The 22,000-nt window shown below is 41.5% G+C and overlaps 1 protein-coding gene across 2 annotated transcripts in view; it reads left to right on the plus strand.

The window, feature by feature from the left end:
• Positions 1–596: 596 nt before the first annotated feature.
• The window catches only part of cpped1 (calcineurin-like phosphoesterase domain containing 1), a 40,591-nt gene continuing 19,187 nt past the window's right edge, over positions 597–22,000 (plus strand). The window contains exons 1-5 of one of the 2 annotated variants that reach the window (XM_065949523.1): positions 597–817; positions 5,842–6,060; positions 17,478–17,650; positions 19,181–19,306; positions 19,433–19,565. In XM_065949523.1, the coding sequence (XP_065805595.1) occupies positions 754–817; positions 5,842–6,060; positions 17,478–17,650; positions 19,181–19,306; positions 19,433–19,565 (715 nt within the window). In that variant the 5' untranslated portion in view covers positions 597–753. The remainder of the gene's footprint in view (positions 818–5,841; positions 6,061–17,477; positions 17,651–19,180; positions 19,307–19,432; positions 19,566–22,000) is intronic. The other variant, XM_020642553.3, reaches the window with a different exon arrangement.

Below are 22,000 nucleotides of genomic sequence, written 5' to 3' on the forward strand. Positions count from 1 at the left end.
TATGCAGGCTATGTAGAATAGAATAGATGTTTATTTCCATTTGCACAGGTACAGGACAGGACAGGTACATTGGAATTCTTGTGCGTTTCTCCCTGAGTCAGCTTCTACAAAAGAAAGTTAAAATTATATATAAAATAGAAAAAAAGAGTACAAAAGTACAAAAAAAAAGTTAAAGTAAAAATCAATAAGTTGTAGTAACATCTAAGTGATTTAAAATAAACTGTACAGAAGCTATACACTGTATTAAAGCAAATATATAATACAAAACAAATAACAAAGGGGAACACTGTACAATGAAATGAAATTATAAATATGTTTTCTTGTCTCTAATGTATGTGATCTAGGCTATTTTGTAGGCTCGTATGTAGACTATGTAGCCTATGCTACTGTAGTCTATGTATGTGTATGTACGCTATGTAGGCTGCCTACTATTGTAGATTTGCAAACCTTCGCAAAAATCGTGTTGCCGTTTCATTGTTTTGTCAGAGCTGACAGAACAATGTGCGTTTATGGATCCTATGTATGGATGTTAATGTGGGACAGCCTCCCTTGGGGCCGCAGCTGAGAAAAGTCCCACACATCCGCAGACAGGCGGTGCAGTCGACTGCCGATAGCGGAGTGACCAGCAGCGTCAGAGACAGCTGGGGACACCCACCCAACAGCTCCACAACAAACCTGCTTGGAGGTCTCCCTGACAGGCTCACAAGTCACGACATAGTTTTCTCTGGGAAAACTCTGTAACCATTGGAGCTCATGGCTGGGAGTGAGGAGACCTTTCTCAGGGCTAAACATCGGACATTCAGCGGACTGAGTGAAGGTAGCAGACTGTGTGTGGTTTATTTGTTAGCCTGCTTACAGGCTAACATGTTAGCTAAGTGTGCCTCTCACTGAGTGGTTACACAAGCCTGCTACAGGTTCAGGGTCTGACAGCTCAGTCCATTGACAGCTTTGGTCGGAGAACTAGGTCGCTGTTGTAAACACTGTTAGCTAGCTAGCCCGTGTTTAAGAAGTAAACAACCCAAAACAAAACAATGCTCCAACAGGCTGTTCATGTTGTGAAGTTTGTGTAGCTGGAAAGTGATTATTGATGAAAGAAAGATAATAAGATTAAACTTTTGAAAATAGAAAATCGTGTTTGTTCCACTATCGTAAACCTGTGGTTGAGCAATGAGGAGGAGCATTTCTGCTTTTTTGAGGACGATTTGTATTTGGCTTTCACTTTGTTCAGCCTCATTTAATGAAATCAGTTTACATGTGTTGTTCAATAATACTTTTATTTCATCAATGCGAGTTATTGAAGGACTCAAACAGTATTCAACCCTGTGTAAATGTGCTGCAGGATGCCTCCATTTCTACTTTTCATGCCTGTTCAGTCGAAATCAAAAAAAGGGAAGCTACTATTGAGGGACTGGAAACCTTCAGTTTTTTTTTTTAATTATTTGCTGCAAAAGCTTTCCCCCCCCCCTGTGCTTTCATCTCAGATGATGATTAATTTGTTTGGAGCTCAGCTCACAATGAGCCACCTGAGAAATGTGTGTGAGGACTGTTTGAAGTTGGTTTGGACCACAGGAGCCACACAAGGCTGCTGCTTCTTATCTCCTGTCAGGGGAGCGCTGCAAGTCCTTGTTGGAGGTTTTTCCCCTCTCTTTTTCATTCGTCAGAAAAAAATAGTTCACACATTTGGTTCCAGAGAGAGTCATTCTACATGAAGTATGTTCAGTGTAACAAATTGAAATGCAAAATTTATGCGAGTGCGCCTTACAGCTTTATGAAATCTTTACTGATTTACAGAGGAAATGGTTATTAACTCATAGAATAGGAACAAAATGCATGGGGGGTATGCAATATGCATGCACAGTTACATGTCTGTGTGTGTACTGTGCACATCAAACACTTCTTTGCAAAGAATGATATGACTACACAACTCAGTAACAGGTCTTACCTGCATGCATACAGAGGTGTGTGTGCTGGGGAGTTTTATATGCAAACAGAGCTGACAAACTATTGTAGTGAGCTGAAAGTTTAATATGCAAATGTAGGCTCTGATCTGTGTCAAACATTTTTCTATTTTTGGAGATTTCTCTGATAACTTTTACGCCGTGCTGATATGGAGTCTCAAACCAAAACAGAAGCTTTTTTGTAAACAGCTGGAGATTATTTAGAGGGTTTAGTGATGGGATTTGGATGCTTTTGTAGGTGTGTGTCCTGGCTCATTACAAGGGAACTATCTAAACACAAGCTAAACTAATACAAGCAGCCATGTTTAGATGCCACTATAATTTGTCTGCATTGTAAAAACTGACATTTTACCAAATATGTTTTAAACAGTTTTAATCTTTTTTTTTTTTTTAAGAAAAAAAAACACTTCCATGAAATATACAAACTGTGCATTTGTCACGTTTGACTCCGAGAAGTATTGTGAGGTTTTCAGTTTTGAGAGTCAGGACTATAGTTGTTGTTGAATTGAAGACATTTTCAAAATCTTTCAGTGTGGGCCTGTTATCTAAATTTAAGTCAGAAAAATCTCTTTAGACTTCTAAGCTACAGTCACTTGACGACTCCAGGAAACATCTTATTCAAAGATACTACAGGCAAAAATATCTTTCAATAGGGCAAACACACTTCACTTGTTAAGTCTCTTGAAATGAGATGTAGTCACTGATTTAGATTGTAGATCTGATTTTAAATTTGAATAAATTAAAAAAAATGTTTATATATATTTTTTTTTACATTTTTTTGATATACTTTATTAATCCCTGAGGGAAATGTACACTCTGTTATTGAGAGACATGCTTCTCACACACTGGCCCGAATCACACACATTGTGGACATGCATTAGTGGAGAGATGTCAGAGTGGGGCTGCTACAAACTGCTACCAGAGCTGTTCGGGGTTCAGTGCCTTGCTCAAGGGCACCTCAGCAGCTACCAGACCAACGTCAATATTATGGGCTGCATCGGGACTTGAACCGGCCACCCTCCGGTTCCCAACCCAAGTCTGAGTTACTGCCGCCCCCTTTCAAGGCCCAGACTTGTCAGGTGAATGTGGTTCATAATAATTCTAATGAGACATTTTTGTTATTAGAATTTAAATGGACCTGAGCTTGTAGAGCCCTTTTCTAGTCTATGACTACTCAAAGCTCTTTTTCACCGCAGGTCACACCCACACACTGATGTCATAGAGTCCATCAGTAACTAATCCCATTCATACACATTCACATGCTGCCGCCAAAGCAGCAGGAGCAACCTAGGGTTAAGTGGCTTGCCCAAGGGGCTGGGGATAGAACCGCAGACCATCCGGTTGAAAGGTGACTGACTCTACCACTGAGCCACAGCCGTCCCTTTAGACAAATACACTCACTAAGATTTGAGTTTTTGCAGTGTAGAACAGATGCATTGATCAGAATGGCATTTCTGATACTTGTCGCTTTGTCCGACTCTGCTGCGTTGTCAGCCTTCTCTCAAGATAAACTTTACTCTAGGGGTCAAAGTAGCTGTTTCAATTGAAAAATCATCAACAGCCACTACTGTAGTCACACATTAAGATCAAACCGAATTAGTTTACTGACTGAATGCACTCTAAAGTAATTCGATGTCTAAAGTAAAAGATGAAGACGATAATAATTAAAAGTGTCTTTCCTCGCATGGTTTCATAAATGTCATTTACACCGAGGGGGAGTGGAGGGGCTGATTGTTGAGCTTTGACTCATCTGGTTCCCAAGGGGGGGATCTCTTTTTCTTTTTTTTTTTTCTTCTTCCATCTGCAGAGTTTCTCTGGAGGAAATAATTATGGTGAATCCATTGGGGATTGTTTGCTGTGAGAGAGGGAAATCGTACCGGACGTAGATGCAGAATTTCCACCGCAACGGCGACGCTCAAATACCTAAATATGTGTTCTATCCTCAACACATGTGGAGTATGAAACTGTTTTAACACCTGCCCTGAGTGTATGTCCATTTGCAGGCGACATTTTTTATTTACTTAGCATGAACATTTTCTCCAGGGCCCGTCATGTCAAACCTCGTCATTACCATCAGCCATGCTGAGTGCCTGCTTCCGTCCTTTGCCTTGTTAATGAATATTGGAGAGTGATTAGATTGCAGGGCCCTTGTGTTGTATAATACCAGGATTATGCAAAACACTTGTTCTTTGCCATTCATGCTCCAACATGTGGTTGTTTGTTTGTTACTTATTTAACATGAGTTACTCATGGGGTGAGCATGTACTACTTTTACAAAAAGGATTCACTTCATATTTCCCTGCACATTCAATTCCCAGTGCACCGTCCTGATCCTTTTCTTCCTTTATCTTATGTTCATTCCCAGGCTTCTGCGAGAAGCTTTCACAGCAGGCCTCATACCACCTGAATGACTAAGGCTGTAATGACACGTAATCCCTAAAGCTTTTATGTTTCTGTGTTCTACTCTGTGCAGTGTTCTGTGCGGGCATCCTGTGTCACCTTAACATATTGTGATGGAAATATTTAGATGCTGCCTAAATGCGACAGTAATACCCAGAAGATAGAACAAAAGGTCAGCTGCTTAGAAAGGCTTTGTACATCAAATAAATGTGTGCAACAAGTTTGAAATCTAGCAAAGTGAACTGATTGTAAGAAACTGTGAAGTCGCACCAGTATGTAAGATGCAGTCTGTTTTTTGGGGGGGGTCTCCCAAGCTGTCTTCAGTTGTCTTCTGTGAAATCAACAACCTGCATTTTCTGTGCTGCTGTGCAGCTCTTTCTAGTATCAATCAATCATTATTTGTATAGCGCCAATTCATAAGTGTTATCTCGAGTTTACAAAAGAGTATATGGGATAATATGCAGGAAGGATTCCTCCTTTGTATTCCTCGCGTTCCTGTTGTCCACAATTCCTTGCAGGCCGTGCATGAATAAGGACGGCGGTGGTTGTGGGGCGACACAGTCCCATGGTGGTCGCTGGGCGTCAGTCGGTGGTTAGGATAGGATAATACTTTATTGATCCCCAGAGGAGAAATTCGGGCGTTACAGCAGCACAGAGAAGAAAGCTCAAATCCACATTAAACAGAATAGATAAGATAAATAAAAAATAAAAACAGGTGATATATACAGTAAAAAAATGAATGTTGACGTTAACTGGGGGGAATTGAGAATTGAAACAGTATTTGAAGAGAATGACAAGATAGTTGTGGGGCGACACAGTCCCAAAGGTTGATGGCTGGGCGTCAAGCCGTGGATGGGACGACACAGTCCTATAGTACCACCCTGAGTCCAGTTACCCACTACTTCTGGTTACTTCTTTTCTTTTTAGAAGGACTTCAATCAAACCAGCTCTTCTCAAGGTTTATTAACAGTAGTTTTGGGCAATTAATCAAGTTTCAATTTCAATCATGATTTAGGCTTCTCGAATCATGGAAATAATATAATTAAGATTAATTAAGTGTTTGTTGTTATATTTTGACCACAAATTGATATCAGTATCAGCCCTGATTTTAACAATCAGTGCATCTCTACTTTAAATATATGTTGACCTCATATAGCGTTCCTATTCTAAATTTAAGACACGTCCCATTACAACTATAAGATTACGGATTTATCTGGCTTTGATAACTGTTGGAAATATCTGAGGTAATGTAAGTTTTAGTCCATTTTTTATTAATTTACATATTTTAATGTAAACATCAAATTCTTACATATTGTACGTTTTATGAATTGAAGTCATGACTTTTTTAACAAGTGTTCCTTTCATTCCTTTAATTTCTTGCTTAACATCAACAATGTAAAGTTGCTTGCTTTAATAAACAGATTAAATTGTGCTCCTTGTCAACACAAACACTAAGTCCACTCTTGTTCTTCTTTTGTTTCAGATGCGGAGCGCGAGTGGACCGGACCATTTTACTTCATCCAGGCCGCCGACCCGCAGCTCGGCCTGATGAAGGCCTGGAGGGTGGGCGACTCAGATGGCGGAGGGGACGAATGGCAAGAGGAGGTGGAGCTCACCAAGCTGGCCGTGGAGGCTGTGAACCAGCTCAGACCCAGGCCGAGGTTCATGGTGCTGTGTGGAGACCTGGTCCATGCTATGCCAGGTAGGGATGGAGAACGTGAACACCACTCGTATCACTTTAAGAATTTGAGGAAGTTTTGTAAATTGCAAGAACAAAAAAAAAAAAAAAGGGCAGACAAATACCTGCTGTGTCCTCGGAAGAATCTACAACACCAAATGCTTACGACTGAAAATATATCAGTGAGGAGCATTACTGACAATTAAAACTAGATATTGGCATCAACAAGGGTAGCTGCCAATTATCTGCTTCCTGTTTGTGAACATAATGTGATCTCACAGATGCCAGATTCATGAGCTTTAACTCTGCTCAGACTCTTCTCGTCAGACCGAAACCACACAGCAGTGGGCCCACGAGCGTCATCTGAAAGCATCTGGTGCATCATGCAGGCTCATGCAAATGCTGCTCTTACTTGAAAGTGTTTGGAAGTACATCCAAATTAAAGATAACTGCAAACTATTTGCAAACTACATGCTGGGGTTTTAGCGCTTTTCAACTGTTACACCGATCAACTTGTTTCTTTGTGTGCGCCTATTTTGTATTCAGGAACCTGGCCCTAACCATTTTGGTGCCCTAGGCAAGATTTCAGCGGTTGCCCCTTATATTGCAGCCAGTTTGACCACCAAAGACAATATTCATCCACTTACAGAAAACTAGCTTACAGCTTTATATTTAACATAATTTCTTAATTTAAAAAAAAATACTTAAAAACAAACATGAATAAAATGGTAATAACTCTAATATTTCTTATAAATAAACACAAAATAAAATAAATAGAAATAACTAGTGTAGCAGAACAAACAATATCAAACAGTGCAGGGAGCAGAAGTGGACACAGACGGCCCAGCGACAGCAGGGGATGGATTTAAAAGTTTTGATTACATCTGGAGAGAGAAGATGAGCCTTTGTGGAAAAAAATGGGAATTTTATAATATAGTGTGAAGACAAAATATTATTTACTGTTCAGAGCAGTACAGAAACTTCTAGCACAAAATGTGCTTAGACAAAAGGCAAGAGCTTAAAACTATTAATGACAACAGGAGGAGGAAAATAAACATTTTAATCAACTAGGGTGAAAGCTAGCTAAATACAGAGATGTCAAGTCAATATAAAGGTAGGTTTTGTGTCCCACACAACTCAGCATACTTCACAAAAGAAGAAGTGTATTTTCTTAAACTAGTTATTTTCTTAACATGAATAATCTTTACCTAATGAATGTTCACTGGAAATAACTGAGGTTAACTCGAGCTAGGAAACACTGACGTTACTATCATCCATCCATAACAAGCCAGCTTAACTACAACAGATAAGTAATTGATCCGTGCAGCACGTTACCTCTGTGTCTTTTTCATATTTTTCCTCCTCTTCCCAAGGGCTTTGTTGTTGTTTTCTACATTACGGTCATTTATAAACGTGATATTAATTCGTACGGTCAGTGTCACTCACTTCTAATAAGTCACCTGTCCTCCTCCTCCACAACGAGCAGGTAACGGCAGGTAACGAGCAGCTGTGTTGTGATGCGCCGGGTCAAGCAGGAGACAAGAAAATAGAACCTTTTTAAATATGTGATAGTTGTGTTTTCATGGCTTATTTTGTATCATTACTAAATAAAAGCATGAAAATTATATTAGATAAATAATATTTAGTGATATTTAAACACATTTTTACTTCTATTTCTTCTTCTTATCTTCAACTTTTCTGCCGCACTCATTTGGGGCGCCAGCGGTGCCTCCTATGAATGCTGGCGCTCCTAGCATTTGCCTATACTGCCTATGCCACGGGCCGGCCCTGTGTGGGAAACACATGACTTGCAAAGAATCATTTCTGCTGGCAATGTTTCCTTTTTTTAAATATTTACTGTGGATTTTTTTTTTTCCCAAGTAGTCCCAAATGAGCCACATGTGGGTTCGAGAGCCTTGGGTTGAGTATCACTGCTGTTACATTGCGCCCACCTGTCAATCATGTCAGCCAAGCGACTTACTATGGATATAAGGTATCGTTAATAAAATCAAAACGGATGCTTGATTATGTCAAAAGTCATAAGTCATTATTTTAATTGGAATGTCGGTGCACGCAAACATAAGCTAGTTTAGCTAATGCTAACCCTAAGTCCCCACACATGCAGCCTCAGCATGACCTTATTTAGACAGGACAGCTGAAGATAGGGCTGTAGCCTCTGTCCGTGGTGATCCAGCTCTACCAACCGAGCCAAACCAGCGCCCCCACTTGACCTGTTGATTTGTAGTCCTAAATTGTTTCACGTGTGCCAGAAAGACTTTGGGCTGTAAGGAGTGAGTTTTCAAACCCTTGCCCCACTAAAACTTTACATCTGAGTCCAACGCTGCAGAGTCTCAGCTCTGATGTCAGCAGAAGCTGAGCAAGATTTCTGACAATCATCAGTCTGCAGATACCAGAATATGTCTTGTAACATACCGTAGGTGTATTGATCCATGTATTCTCCGATGCTCTTGGAGATAGTCCTAATCTAATTAATGCATTCTGTTAACAAGGCCAGCTTTTGCAAAGTCGACTACAGAATATTCCTGTTTGAGTTATGTTCAAGCATTAGCCTTCTCTGTTTCCCATTAGAGTCTGTAAACAACGCTCTCCCCTATGACAGCAGCTGATATTTATCTATGAAATAGTACTGGCCTTCTGGCTGTTCCCAACCAAGCTTTGCTTCTGTGCAGATGAATATTTCAGCTGTTGAATAAACAAGACTCACTCTAAATTCTTCCTCAGTTCTTACAATCTATATAAGCTTTTGGCAGTGCTGGTTTTTGTTGCCAGAGTGATGCAGCTGAGAGGAGTCGAAGTTAGTTCTCCTCAATGTTAGAAAACATTGGACCCCCATTATGAGAGCATGCAGTATTTACCTTTTATATATATCTAGTTGTTTTCAAGCTATTTGTAGGATTGTAAGATTTAGCTTTTGTTGGTGGTTCAACAGGTGAATACCGGTTGCAGATCATTTAGTTTGTGAATAATGCTGAACAGTGCCGGGCATTGGTTCCTCTCCATCACTCTTACTCTGGGAGTTAGACATGTTAGATTTCTTGGAACCAGGCCAGCGAGCCAAGTCAGCCGACTTAATTTTTTCTCGGTGGCAGCTGGTTTCCCCAATTCACCAGATGCTCCCTCTGTCGAGCCAGACAAATAGATTTTTCAGAATAGGTCTGGCTTTGGAGAAAAAAAGTTCAGTTACCTCCAGAAATGGCTTGGTCGAGGATGCAAACAATCGCTTTTGAGCTCATGTTTCACTTTAGTTGGAACTGCCACATTACAATTGAGTGTTCAATTGGGCTGCCTTGTGTCTGTCTGCATCTTTGTAATGCTAGTAGTGACAGATTTATGATGATTAATATCGACCTGAAAACATGAAGCAACCGATTCCACTTCTCATTTTAAAGATCTGTTAAATCTGTAGCCTCAGTAGAGAAGTGGCACACATAGGGCCTTGTTCACAGTAACTGTAATGAAATGAGTTAGAACAGGGGAGGAGGGTGTGTATTTCTCAAAGTCCAGCTGCCTGTTTGATAACAAGGAGAGATGAACAAGCTGGCAGAAACCCACTGCAGAGTTAATGTTCAGCTAGAAGAGCCACAAGCGTGCAACAAATGCTAACTACCTCTGCATGGAAATTAGCATGAGCTGCCAGGAGAAATGGGAACCAAAAAAAAAAGAAGGTCTGCAAGCGATACTGTCTCCCTCTGTGCCTCTGCATTTCGTCTCTATGTCAGTCTGTCTGCTCTCATGTTAGGCTGCGTCGAGATGAAAGCACCCTGGCCTTGATAACCCATTTAAAGATTACGTAAGGTACCGAGCAGAAGGAGGATATTTTGTTGTATGTGGTGCAGTATGTCAGCTGTGAAACGTCCTTGGCCCCTGTTTTTTTTACAATTTCACTCAAGGCAAACTATTTATATGCAACACAGATTGGGCTTGGCGTAGCCACAGAACAACTCTTGCCCTCCTCTTCCCTTTTTTTTCTTTTCTGGGTCATTATGACTACCAATTTTAGCTGTGCATGAACCCTCCTGGAGCTGTCCGTCCCCGTCGTCTTTGATTCATGCTGTAGGCGTCCAAGTTTCCCTCTAATCTCCATGACTGCACCATTTAGACCGAAAACATGGCCACTGTGCATTTTCCCTGATCTCTCCCTCGCCTTCCTCCGATCAGTCGCATTTATAGGTCACAGCGAGATCTATTTCAGATGCACAGTAGGATAGTAGATTGTGTTAGCATGGGGTTTAAAACCACGAGGGCCTCGGGGGACCTTCAAACGCCGTAGCGTCAGCCCTTGTTACTGTCAGCCCCAACAGAGCAGGTTGTGTGTGCCATCCTCATTACTCACCACGTCCATCACGCGCATTGGCAACGGGGATGGAGCATCGGTCGGATGCAGGGAAGAGATCTTTTAGCCGGAGCCGCTCCCTCAATCTCTCGGCTGACATTTCCCCTTAAACTGTTTATTTACAATACAGAATGAATGGGTGGCGGCCAGGGGAAGCTGGCTGTCAACCGGCATTGTCAACACTGCTGGCTGCCAGCGACAGGAAATTGGCAACTGTATTTTCTGTTCCCACGGATTTCACTCTCCATCTCTCCTCGGTCGCTCGAACGTTTCTCTATTCCTGTCTGTCTCTTTCTCTCTCATCTGTCTGCTCCCTTTAGTAAACAGCTGTGGTCTCATGCCTCATACCTTATTTTGACAACCTTCATTTGCAAGTGTGACAGTACACAAACACACTGATTTATTCCTGCCTCTGATGAATCTATTTGAAGCATCCATTTGAATTAAATCTGAAGAGGAAAGAAAAGTTCTGTTTGATCTTGTAATTGTTCTGTTACAACAATAGGGAAAAAAAACAACGGAGGCTGTCAAGTTCGTCAGTATCGGTTTGTGCTCTGGACCTTGATATGAAGCAGGAAAACTCAAGGCTTTCTACCGTAGTTACATTAAATACATTTCTTTTCTCATCAGAGGAGATGTTCTCATACAAGTTTGTCCTTTGAAATACCAATTCTTAAACATGTAGACTTTTGTGTAGGTGGATATAGAGTTTGTCACATGTGCGATAGTGAGGCTGAAACATGTCAAACTGAGCCCGTGTCTGAAACCACATACATAAAAGTTCCAAATAGAGTGTAGGACTCAAAAATGCAGTCAAAGGCAGAGTTCAGTCCAAGTTGGTACACAGGCAATCAATCAGCAAGGCAAATAAATAAAAGAAAATGAGCAGGTAAAAAAAAAGTCAACGGTCAGACTTCATGCAATGGCCATACACTCAGAAACTCACGAAAAAAGAATGCCTGAACCAGGTGACACTAGGTAACACACAACAAACTGCTGCCCTGAGGGATTTCCCCAACAATCAGGGGAAAACGAGACGAAGGGCTGGGGAGGGACAAGGGCGGGAAACACGAGGAGCATGATCTGGAAGAGACAGGAGACAAGTTGTAGTTGAGTCACCAAACCTCGAGGCCGAGTCAAAATTGGGTCCCCAGAGCCTGAGTCAGAGTCTCTTCCCCATTACCTGAGTCCGAGTAGTGGTCCCCCCCACTATCTAGGTGCAAGTCAGAGTCCTCAAGGTTGAGTATGAGCCGAGTTCTAAGATGGGCTTCAGTTCTTCACTTTAGCACATTAATCTATTTATTCCGAAGCTTCTTATCTGAGCTCTAACTCTCTATGATCACATTTTCACATACGCACTTCCCTAATCCATTTCACAAACATTCAATGACTGTGCCAATGGGAAAACTTTGGGGTTAGTGTCTTGCCTAAGGAGACTTTAAGATATGGACTGACGAGCCTGGGGATCGAACTGCCAATCTGCAGATTGAATGTCGACCTACTCTCCGAGCCACAGCTGCCCCTGGTGAAGTGCTGATTAGGAGAGAAAGAGAATCCCTGGTTGGCGTAAAGGCTTCCATTTGCATCCCATACTGGGCGACAACCACATTCCCTAAAACGGACCCCGTCTGCTGTGGAGTTGTTCGCCTTGTGCCATCCAGACCTTTTCCTGGTACGATGTTCCTTGATCCCAATTCCCCTGTCTGCACTCCAATCGAAGCCAGCCCTCAAGAGACACTTTCTCATCTCAAGGACTTCCTTCGATCTCGCGTCTCTTCCTCTCTTCCCTGTCGCTGCCTCTCCCTCACTCGCCCTGTCTTTCTCTCACTTATTTTCCGAAGCTGACAAATGAAGAGGATAAAGAGCAGGGAAAAGGGGGCAGTGGCAGAGGGAGAGAGAGAGCAAGATACAGAGATGATTAGATTAGAGAAACATGCCGGACTTAACGCTCTCCTAATGAGCACTACAAAGGATTCAAGCCGGGTCTCCTGGGCTTCGTGAGGGATGTTATGCATGATACAGAGAAGGTCTGAAGTACATGTGTGTCTCTGCATGTGTGTGCAAAACTTACAAAAGGTCAAGTAGAGGTTGCCTTGGGACGTCCCTGTCCTTCTCTATAACTGTGGACAGCTGTTTGATTGCAGTTGATGGGGTATAAAATGGGGCTCTCAGTAGGCTTCTGAAGCAGAGAGAAAAGTACCAAAACTGCCCTGAGAGGATTTGTTGTTGGGACACGTGGAAGCATTTTGGATTTATTTTTAGAGGCGGACCGTTTGGAGATGGTGTGTTTATCTAAAGAGATGCTTCATTGGTGTGTGGGCAGTAATAGGTCTGCTAGGAGTGCAGAAGTTTGGAAATGTTTCAGTATTACCATTTCCCCCACCACATTCCCAAACGAGCTGGGGATACTTTATTCATCAAGTGTGCTCTGCCCCCCCCCCCCCCCCCCCGGGGTCTCCTCTATGTCGGACGTGCCGAGAATACTTCTAAAGGGAGATATACAGGAGGAATTCTTAAGGTGCCAATATACTCATAAATCAGAAATGCTAGGTGCATGGTTGAATAATTTCAGAAATCCCCAATCCTTTCCAACACTTGCATTGGTGGGGATTAAATCCTGAGAATTTCTGAAATTTTCTAAGGCAAGCTATCTTGCATTCACATGCTCTTCATTGGGGGTTCAGGCAGGTGTGTGGGGGTGAGCCAGTTGGTAGAGCTTAAACAGTGTTGTTGGGGGGGGCTTGGAGTGTTACGGCATGGCAGGTTTAGAAATAATTTAGTTCATTAGAATTTTTCATAAACAAATGTTCATAAATAATAAGATTATTCCAATCAATCACTTACCTTAAATATAACTTAATGTCAACATTAATAACTATTATATATAGATTCTGTTGCAGGGGGTCAAGTTAATAAAATAAAAAAAGGCAGAAAACCTTTGGCAAGACAGTTTATAACTTTTAAAATGAAAGCGTAAAGGTCAGACTTATCATGTTCTGATTGGACAAGAACCCCAAGTCATGGAGCGTACTCAAGGAGACTTCAGTAGAAACAGGAAATATCTGCAGAAGATCCTCCTGCAGTAGCATGCCTAAAAAGTGTGACTGTAAGTTTTATTGCACAGGTGTGGGTAAAACAGTCTGAAAAACTGAGGAGGTAAGATGTAAAAGAGACTACGGATATCCAAGATGGAAGACAAAGTGACAGTCTGATGTGATAACTACAGTTCTTTGCCTTTATGTCAGTGCCACGTGTCATTGGACATATTCACAGTATTAACAAATGTGTTGGAAAGAACATGCTGTTGAGCAGAAAAACAGCTTCATAGTAAATGTCCCCCCAGCCCTGAGTTTTTTTGTATACTACGTTCACACATCGGCTCACCAAGATTCAGGCAGAGATGTTTCCAGGGGGCTGGAATAAAAATGTCAAGGTAAAGTCAGGGTGAAAAATTTAGCAGTTTGCGTTCACACATGCAGCTTGGCCATGAAAGTTAAAAATTTGCCGGAGTTTTGTGAATGTGTGTGAAGAACAGCTTTTGCTTCAAACTATGTTCCTGTCGCTTTAAGGAGAGACTCACTGTTTTGGTGTTGAGTGCATTATTATCTCCATATCCAAATGAAATGTCTCCCTCTGAATGGTTGTTCCAAACAACTATAAACTATTTTTTCTTATTATGTACAATCAATGCACATCATACAAACCAGTTCTGCTGTTGCATAACAAGAGCCCAAATTAGACAGCAAAACCCCATCAGTGGATTTCTTTGAATGTGAAGGATGTTCCCCTCTTAAGTTTGAGCCAAGCCGCTCTTTTGGTCATTCACCAAAACTTCTAAAACTATATTAAAGTTGGAACAGTCTAGCATACTGTAGTGTAACAGAGTTGTGTATGTGTGTGTGTGTGACAGGTTGTAGCATACATTTACAACAACTTCCTCCTATACTACCTCGTCTCACACATCCACGTCAGCGCACCGTGTCAGTGTACAAACTCCAGTTAGTCAGGAATAGAGGTCCCCACACGCTGAAAGTGTTTTAAGTGCAGAGAATGTATGTGACAGGAGGGACCCGCACATTCGGGCCAGTCTCCACAGTCTTTAGAGGGAAATTGAGAGGAGAGCTTACAGTGTTGGACAGGCTCAACGAGAACCTGCCAAAGTCTCCTGTCAGGGTCTGAGAATCACAGTGTGGCAATCTCATTAAAGGAACAAGGCCTTTCAGTCAGAGCTGCAGAGAGAGAGAGACGGGCGCTGCATTGTGGTTTTTATTTCCATATATACCACTCTGTACGGTGTATTGCTTGTTTAAAAAGAAGAGGGGATGCCTGTACTGTAAATGTATGCATAGAATGTCAAATTAGCCTCCATTATATCCTGTGCATATAGAATCCTGCTCATTTATGAAAGTAACCTTTCTGCAGCATTGTGATGCTCCTTTTTGCATATTTGTTTTTTTATGTAGATTATTTAAAAAGCGCACACTTAACAGGAATGTATTCTTATCACCAATCGTCTGCTCACTATTCATAATTACCAGTGGTAGAGGGGGAATACAAATATAAACATCCTACCAATGTTAAACTGCTGCTGCCTTAATGGTGTCATGCCCATAACCACTCCCCATTCATCTTAAGCAAAGGGGTATTAAATGCAGATTGATGGGGCTCTGTATGGTTTGGGATTGCTTTGCACTTTGCAATACAGTTGGATGATTCATGAGTATTGCAGTCCTGGTGGATGGCTGTAGTTGGGGAGGCAAGCAGCTGGAGGTGTGAGGAAGCAGAAGGCAGCACAGCGTCCCCTGCACCTGTGTGTTTGCCTACCAGCGCTTTTTTTTTCCACATTCATTTATCCAAAGAGAGCCCAACCCTGCTTCACACTCACTCCATTACACAAATTCACACTCTGGTGGTGTCAAGCATAAACCATTTTTTTTCTTCTGTTTTTAGATCCCGACCAGCTCCACTGGAGCAGCTGACAAGGTCAGGTTTCTTGCTAAAGGGAGCATTGATGGTGTTAAAGAGACAGTAAAGCGCCGATCATTCTCTTCCCCTTTTAGCTGTGATTGTTTTGGATTGATACTTTGAAAACAGGAAAGATTCTCTACATGTGAATAAATTGTTAAAAATCAAATTGTGTGTAACAGCAGGGTTAGTGGGGAACTATCTGCAGCAACTACTACCATATGCAATACATGACCCTCGGCATCCATATTAAATCACAATCATATAATGATACATCAAATATCTGATTAACTGAAATAAAAACATTTGAAAGTGCAGTATTGAGGTATATATTCATTGCAATTTGGCGTTAGTTTCACCTCTTGTCATACTTCATCTCTTTACTTCTTTTCACAGCTGTCCAAAAATATCCTGCCGTCTTCTTCTTCTTCTCCTCCTATAACTGTATGCTTCTGTCATCTTCTATGGCCAATAACATCTGTTCACATTACACTCATGTTTGACACAAGTGCCACCAGGGGGAGTTATAAAGTGGGGACACGGTGAGTCAAATTGAAATCTTTGTAGAGCTCCCTTTTTTAATCAAAATATGAATATTTGGCACTTGTCGTGAATGAATGAGCCGGCTCTTTGTGAATGAACGATGTGAACACTCTCGTTGTCTTTCTTATTTTACTCTTTTTGTTGTTGTTATATAATGAAAAATAATAAAAGAATGGTATTTTCTCCACACCCCTCAGCCACAGGCTCTGCCAGTGCTTTGTGGTATAACAATAATGCACCTTTTGTAATGCCAACACATTGGTTCATTTGGCTGATTTATTACAAACCAAAATGGCACAAAATTATGAGTTTTTTGGAAGCTGAAAAAGTCGACCCTTTTTTCCCCAATGAGCTGAGCGTATTTCCAATCCTTATTTCGCACCAGCATTATATCTGTATCGAGTCAGTATATATATATATATATATATATATACAGTATATGCTCACTTGACATATTGTTAGTAACATATTGTATATTTCATGCAACAGTACTACCCTCTGTTGTGATGAACCGTGTATTCCTGCCAGTTACCCGTTCAGTGAGGATATTCATTCCTATGAGGAGGTTACTCTACAAAACCTGAACAGGAAGCAGAAACAAAAGTTTCACACAATAACAGAAAGTCTTCCATCTCTTCCTTTGTTATTTGAGTGACTGTTAGTCTGCTGTTCTGTCAATGTAAAGTCTGGCAGGTAGGCTTAATTATAGAAGAAAGACGGGTGAAAACAACACCCCACCATTTGTCTGGATATGTTTCAGACTACAGTCTCTCGCTCTGTCGTGAAGCGAGATGCACCGTCAGTGGAGGCTCTTATGTAACGAGCCCAATCCAAACACCCAAAGAAACGTTTGCTCCAAAAGTGGGCCAGTAAAATAATTACTCAGATGAGTAAAAAAGGAAAAGACATAAGTGAGGATGGAAAAGGGAGGAATAATTTAAGAGCAGGGGCTGCCAGCTTTGTTTGATATACATTCTAAATTATGAATAGATCCGAGTCTCTGCCATTCTCAGCTCCTTTACCTACACTGGGACTGAATTAATTTCACTTAAGACATTCCCCTCCTCTCTGCACACTTCTCCTCTCAGTGAACTCCAGGTTTAGTATCTTTAATTCTCCCGGTTTTAAACACAACAAACAAATCTGAACACTGAACACTGTGTAGAGCTTGTAAAACCAAGACCCTCATTTGTCTTAGGCCAGTGAATCTGATAAGATTTGTAGCTAGCAGGGTTTGCCATGTGGACCGAGGAAGCTTCCACCAGAACACAACTCATCGTGTCCGTAACCATGGTGATGTAAAGTCGACTTGTACAGAGCATTGATCATTCCCTGAGCTGTCATCATTATCGTCCAAATAATCCCCCTTCCCTTAGGCGACGCTCGCCTGTAGCACCCTTCACACTCTCAATCTGACACTTCTCATCAGCATTGGAATATATTACTTGTTTTATTCAGTCCAGGTAAGACGTTATTATCAATACTAATCATCAAGCATGGATTTTCTGATCTATTCCATATTTAGGTGTGGATGTTGAGCTTCACATTGTGACCACGAGTTCCCCTTTTTCCTCCCCAGACACCCCGTTCAGAGAAGGTCAGGAACGAGACCTTAAGGCGGTCTTGAAGGGGACGGATCCCTCCATCCCACTGGTATTTGTCAGTGGGAACCATGACCTGGGAAACACCCCCACCCCAAGGACAGTGGAGCAGTACTGCAGTGCTTGGGGCGACGACTTTTTTAGCTTCTGGGTAAGCCGACATTAAAGACATTTAGGAGCAGTAGTAGCAGCAGGATAGCTAGTTATATTGGCTTTAGCATGGACAGCTAATCATGACCACATGAACACCTGCTAACAGGATACATGTTCACACAAGAACAAGTCCAAGCCAAGAAAACACGCTTACTGCTAATTTCCACATAGTCCATGCACGTGGTCGGTCCCTGGAGCGTGCCAGCAGCACCACAACCCTTTGCTCAGTTTCAAATACACTTCGAGTCTATCTTCGACGGAGCTTGCTGCAAGCACGCATCAAGTTGGACAGAATAGGTCGACCTGGAAAGGAAGTCAGACAAGGAAACACACAGAGCATCCTTTCAATATCAAAATAAAACACTGTAGAATATACTGTAAGTTGTTTGTATTTAAAAATCATGGAAATACTGCCATAAAGTTACTGTAAGCGACTCCCAAAAGACACACTCTATTAAAGAGAGCCCAATATGTACTGACTCTAATTCACCAGTATGTGTAAAGCTTCAGAAACACCAGGTCTCTAAAAAATATCCTTGTTAAGTCCTTGATAAATACCCCAATTTTTAAAACTCATCACCTCTTGTTGGAAACCCACGCTTAATGACAGAAATTTGAGGAATCCCACATGACATCATCATGACATCAAATCTCAGATTTGGAGAGCTTTTTCCAGAGCAAGTTGCATAATTTCCTTAGTGGAGTTGGACTAATCATAAAGAAGACCTACCTGACATTTTTGCAATGTAATGTAGAGCCGCAGCTAAACAACGCAAAACATAATACAGGAAACTTCAAAATCAGACTCAGAATAAACTTTATTGTCACCATACCAAGCGACAATAAAATATACACCAACCTACCGACCTGTCTTTTGACATTCTTGCATTATTGTCAGGCCCACCCGCAGAAATGCCTGGGTCCCTGAAAGGTCGAGTTAATGGGCCCCACTCAGGATATTATTAAGTATGCACAATTGATCAGTAGTGTTAGCGCTAGCCTTCTGGCTAATATTAGCTCCCTCTGGGCCTGCTTACGTCCGTAACATTACCAAAAAAAATTTGGTAATTTTTCCTTTGAAGTAGGATGGACCATGCTTTCGTCGACCTCCGTGGGCCCTTCATATGTGACTGGGCCTCAGAAAGCTTTCGTCTTTATCCCCGCTTATGTTGACCCATGACATCGTCAAAATATATTTTACATGTTGGCCAACTTGTGCATAAAGAATCTTTGTATTTATGTTTCTCTACCCATGAGCAAATCTTTTAAGGTCACTGACTCTGTTAAGGAATAGAATTTTAAGCCTGAAGTCTATTTTCCTTGCTTGTGTACAATTTAGATTTAGTATCCAGTATAAGTACGATGTAATATAGTATGATTACTGTATATAGAAAGTGGCACAAGAAATAACCGTAGGAATATGAATGTAGAGAAGGTTGAAAATGCAAAATAAAATGACCCTTTTCACAACTATAAAGGTGTTGTAATTGTAATAAGGTATTGTTTCTTCATCCTCTTGTTGTCTCAGGTGGGCGGGGTCCTCTGCTTGGTTCTGAACTCCCAGCTGTTCTACGACGCCTCAGGCTGCCCTCAGCTGAAGGAGGCCCAGGAGACGTGGCTGGAGGAGCAGCTGAGCAGAGCCTCCTCCTCAACGGTAATACAGTCAGTGACATAATCTGAAGTCATTGTATAACTGCTGCCGATCCGCCGCCATTCAACAAAACAATTCAATTTAGTTTTTTGTTTTGGAGAACTGCACCTCACATCTATCTCCGTTTAGGAACCCAAACCCAAGCACGTCCTGGTGTTCCAGCACATTCCTCTGTACCTGAAGACACCTGATGAGGAGGACAACTACTTCAACCTGCAGAGAGAAGTCAGACAAACCCTGATAGAAAGGTTCAAGAAGGCAGGTAGGAAAACAAATGAATGACTGAGTATGACCTTTTTACCCTCTGGGTGTTTTTGTGAGCAGGATTTTGTAATCATGTAATTCCCCACTCTCTCTCTCTCTCTCTCTCTCTCTCTCTGATTTCCAACTCTATCCACTGTCCTATCTCTACATTAAAGGCACAAAAGCCCCCCCCCCCCCAAAAAAAAAAAAGAAGTAGGAAAACAGAGTCTTGTATAAAGCCTATAATGTAAATTCTATATGGATGGATTTATTCTACTCTAATGATCTGAAGTATCTTATCTTAATACTTCTTAGCGGTTATTCCGTTTTAAAACCCGTTCACCTCCAGCATGTCTTTCTAGAGCCCAGTTCAATTAATATGCCATTAGCGGAGACCGCAGGAAGCACACAAGACAGAGGCGTAATTCAATTAATGAATGCATTCGCTCCCTATAAGAAGAAGTAATTACACAACTGGAATCCATTGCCGTCGGCTTACAGGAGTCTGACACGAGGGTATCCGACTTCTCACAAGGACAGTAACGTCTGCCAGAAATAACACGTTGCACATTGCTCTGTGCGGACACTTCTGCACCAGCTGATTGACAGGACGGCTCATACAGACACGCGTCTTTTTTTCAATCATGCATCAAGGTGACTTGTTCGGTGGGGGGGGGGGGGGGGGGGGTTTAATTTCATTATCATACTACAGCATGTGTTTAGCCATGTTGGCCTGTTTTGGTCGGACGGTCGTCTTCTCTCATAATTGAGTTCTCCTCTAAGGGAACACTGGTTAAAGATTTAAAGGGCATTCTGTACAAGCTTGTAGGATCAGAGTGTGTGTGTGGAACATGCTCTACACAAGTGTCCTTTCTCATCCCCATGTCTTGTTCACACTTCTGTCTGCAATTATGAATTCAGACCTGCATACATGCACTGCATATAGTTATTAATAACTGATAACGTACATGCTCTTACTCTCCTGTAAAGCTGTGTTAGCTACATGACTTCCTCGTGTTGGTTTGCACATGCAACACATGTGGAGTAAATACAATGAATGTCACTTCAGATTCTGCTGTGATTCAGTGCAGTGATTTATCTTCAAGCAGTCATATTTTGCTCATGCAGCCGCTCTGTCTGGTTCTGTCCCATCCATAACAATCGGGCTCTGGTAAAATGTCAAACTCTCTCTCGCTTGTCTCTTGAATTTATCTGCACATCTCTGTCTCCCTACAGCTGAGATGGAGAATTTTAATTTTACTTTTGCCGTTTTGGCGTCCTTAAAAAAATTCAAAGTCTTTCAGATCAACTGTTGAAAAGTCTTTACTGTAAGTAGGGAAGAAAGTCTGAATTTTCTATTTGAACATTACAAAAAATCCAGTAAAATTCCAAACAAGCTGTGTCATTTTCCGTGGCTCTTGAAAAGTCAGCTTAATGAATAAAAACCTGAAAAACATCAAATCCAATGACTTGACAGAAAAGTCGGTGCTCGCACTGAATCGGAATCCTTCCCGTTATTGTTGAATAATCCAGCTTTTGTCTCTCAGTTTCTGTCTGCTTTCCTCTGATCCCTGAGTTTCTCTTTCATGCTCCTTCTCCCCGTCTCCCCTTCATCTCTCACTTGCAGTTTCCTCGGTGACTGATGCTTTAGCGTCTGTACCCTGAGTCTACTACAGTATGTCCTTGAGGCATGATTGTAGAATACACAAGCTGTGTTTACCACTGTGCTCTTTGTCACTTTATGAAAGAGTTGCTCCTATACATCAGCACCAGAAAAGCTGTTTTTGATTGGAGCAGAGGAGTTGCTCTGTTTAGGAGAAAGGGCAGTCGGTGAGTAAGGTGGTTGAGTCGCATCCCATTTTTTTCATTGTGAAATGTCATGGTAAATATTAGATTGCCACGCCCGTGACATGTCTCTTGGTCTAGTATACGGATTGGCACAAAATGTGGTACAGACATTGACACTTTCCTACGGTGTCTGGGAAGTGCAAAACAAAATGACGTAGATGTAAATCACTTTAACAAGCGCCAAGATAAATGAACAAGGGGTAGACCACTTTTACCAGTCCCCAAACAAATTCACAAACAACAGAATCTTGATGGAAAGGGAATGTACCAAATGACAGATGTTTTTTAGAAAATGTAAATGTGTTTTGTCCTTGGTAAAAGGGTTTTTGGGTTTTGAAATTGTGTTTTATTGAATGTAAAAATGTTTTTCAAAATGTAAATCTGCCTAAAGCTTTGTAGAAGTGTTTCACACTCTCTGATTTTGTTTAGCACTTCCCAGCCCCCGTAGTTTCCAGATAATGTCCTACTGCTACTACTTTAAGGAAACCCTTAAAATTAGTTTGAACAATGCGTGCTGGAGTTTCCTATGAGGAGTATTTTGCTGGTTTAAAAAAAAAAGATTGAAATAAAGATTGACCTGCTAAAGAAAACCAGTCCACCAGCTAT

The sequence above is a fragment of the Labrus bergylta genome, chromosome 21 (genome assembly GCF_963930695.1).
Source record: "Labrus bergylta chromosome 21, fLabBer1.1, whole genome shotgun sequence".
In the NCBI taxonomy this organism is placed as follows: domain Eukaryota; kingdom Metazoa; phylum Chordata; class Actinopteri; order Labriformes; family Labridae; genus Labrus; species Labrus bergylta.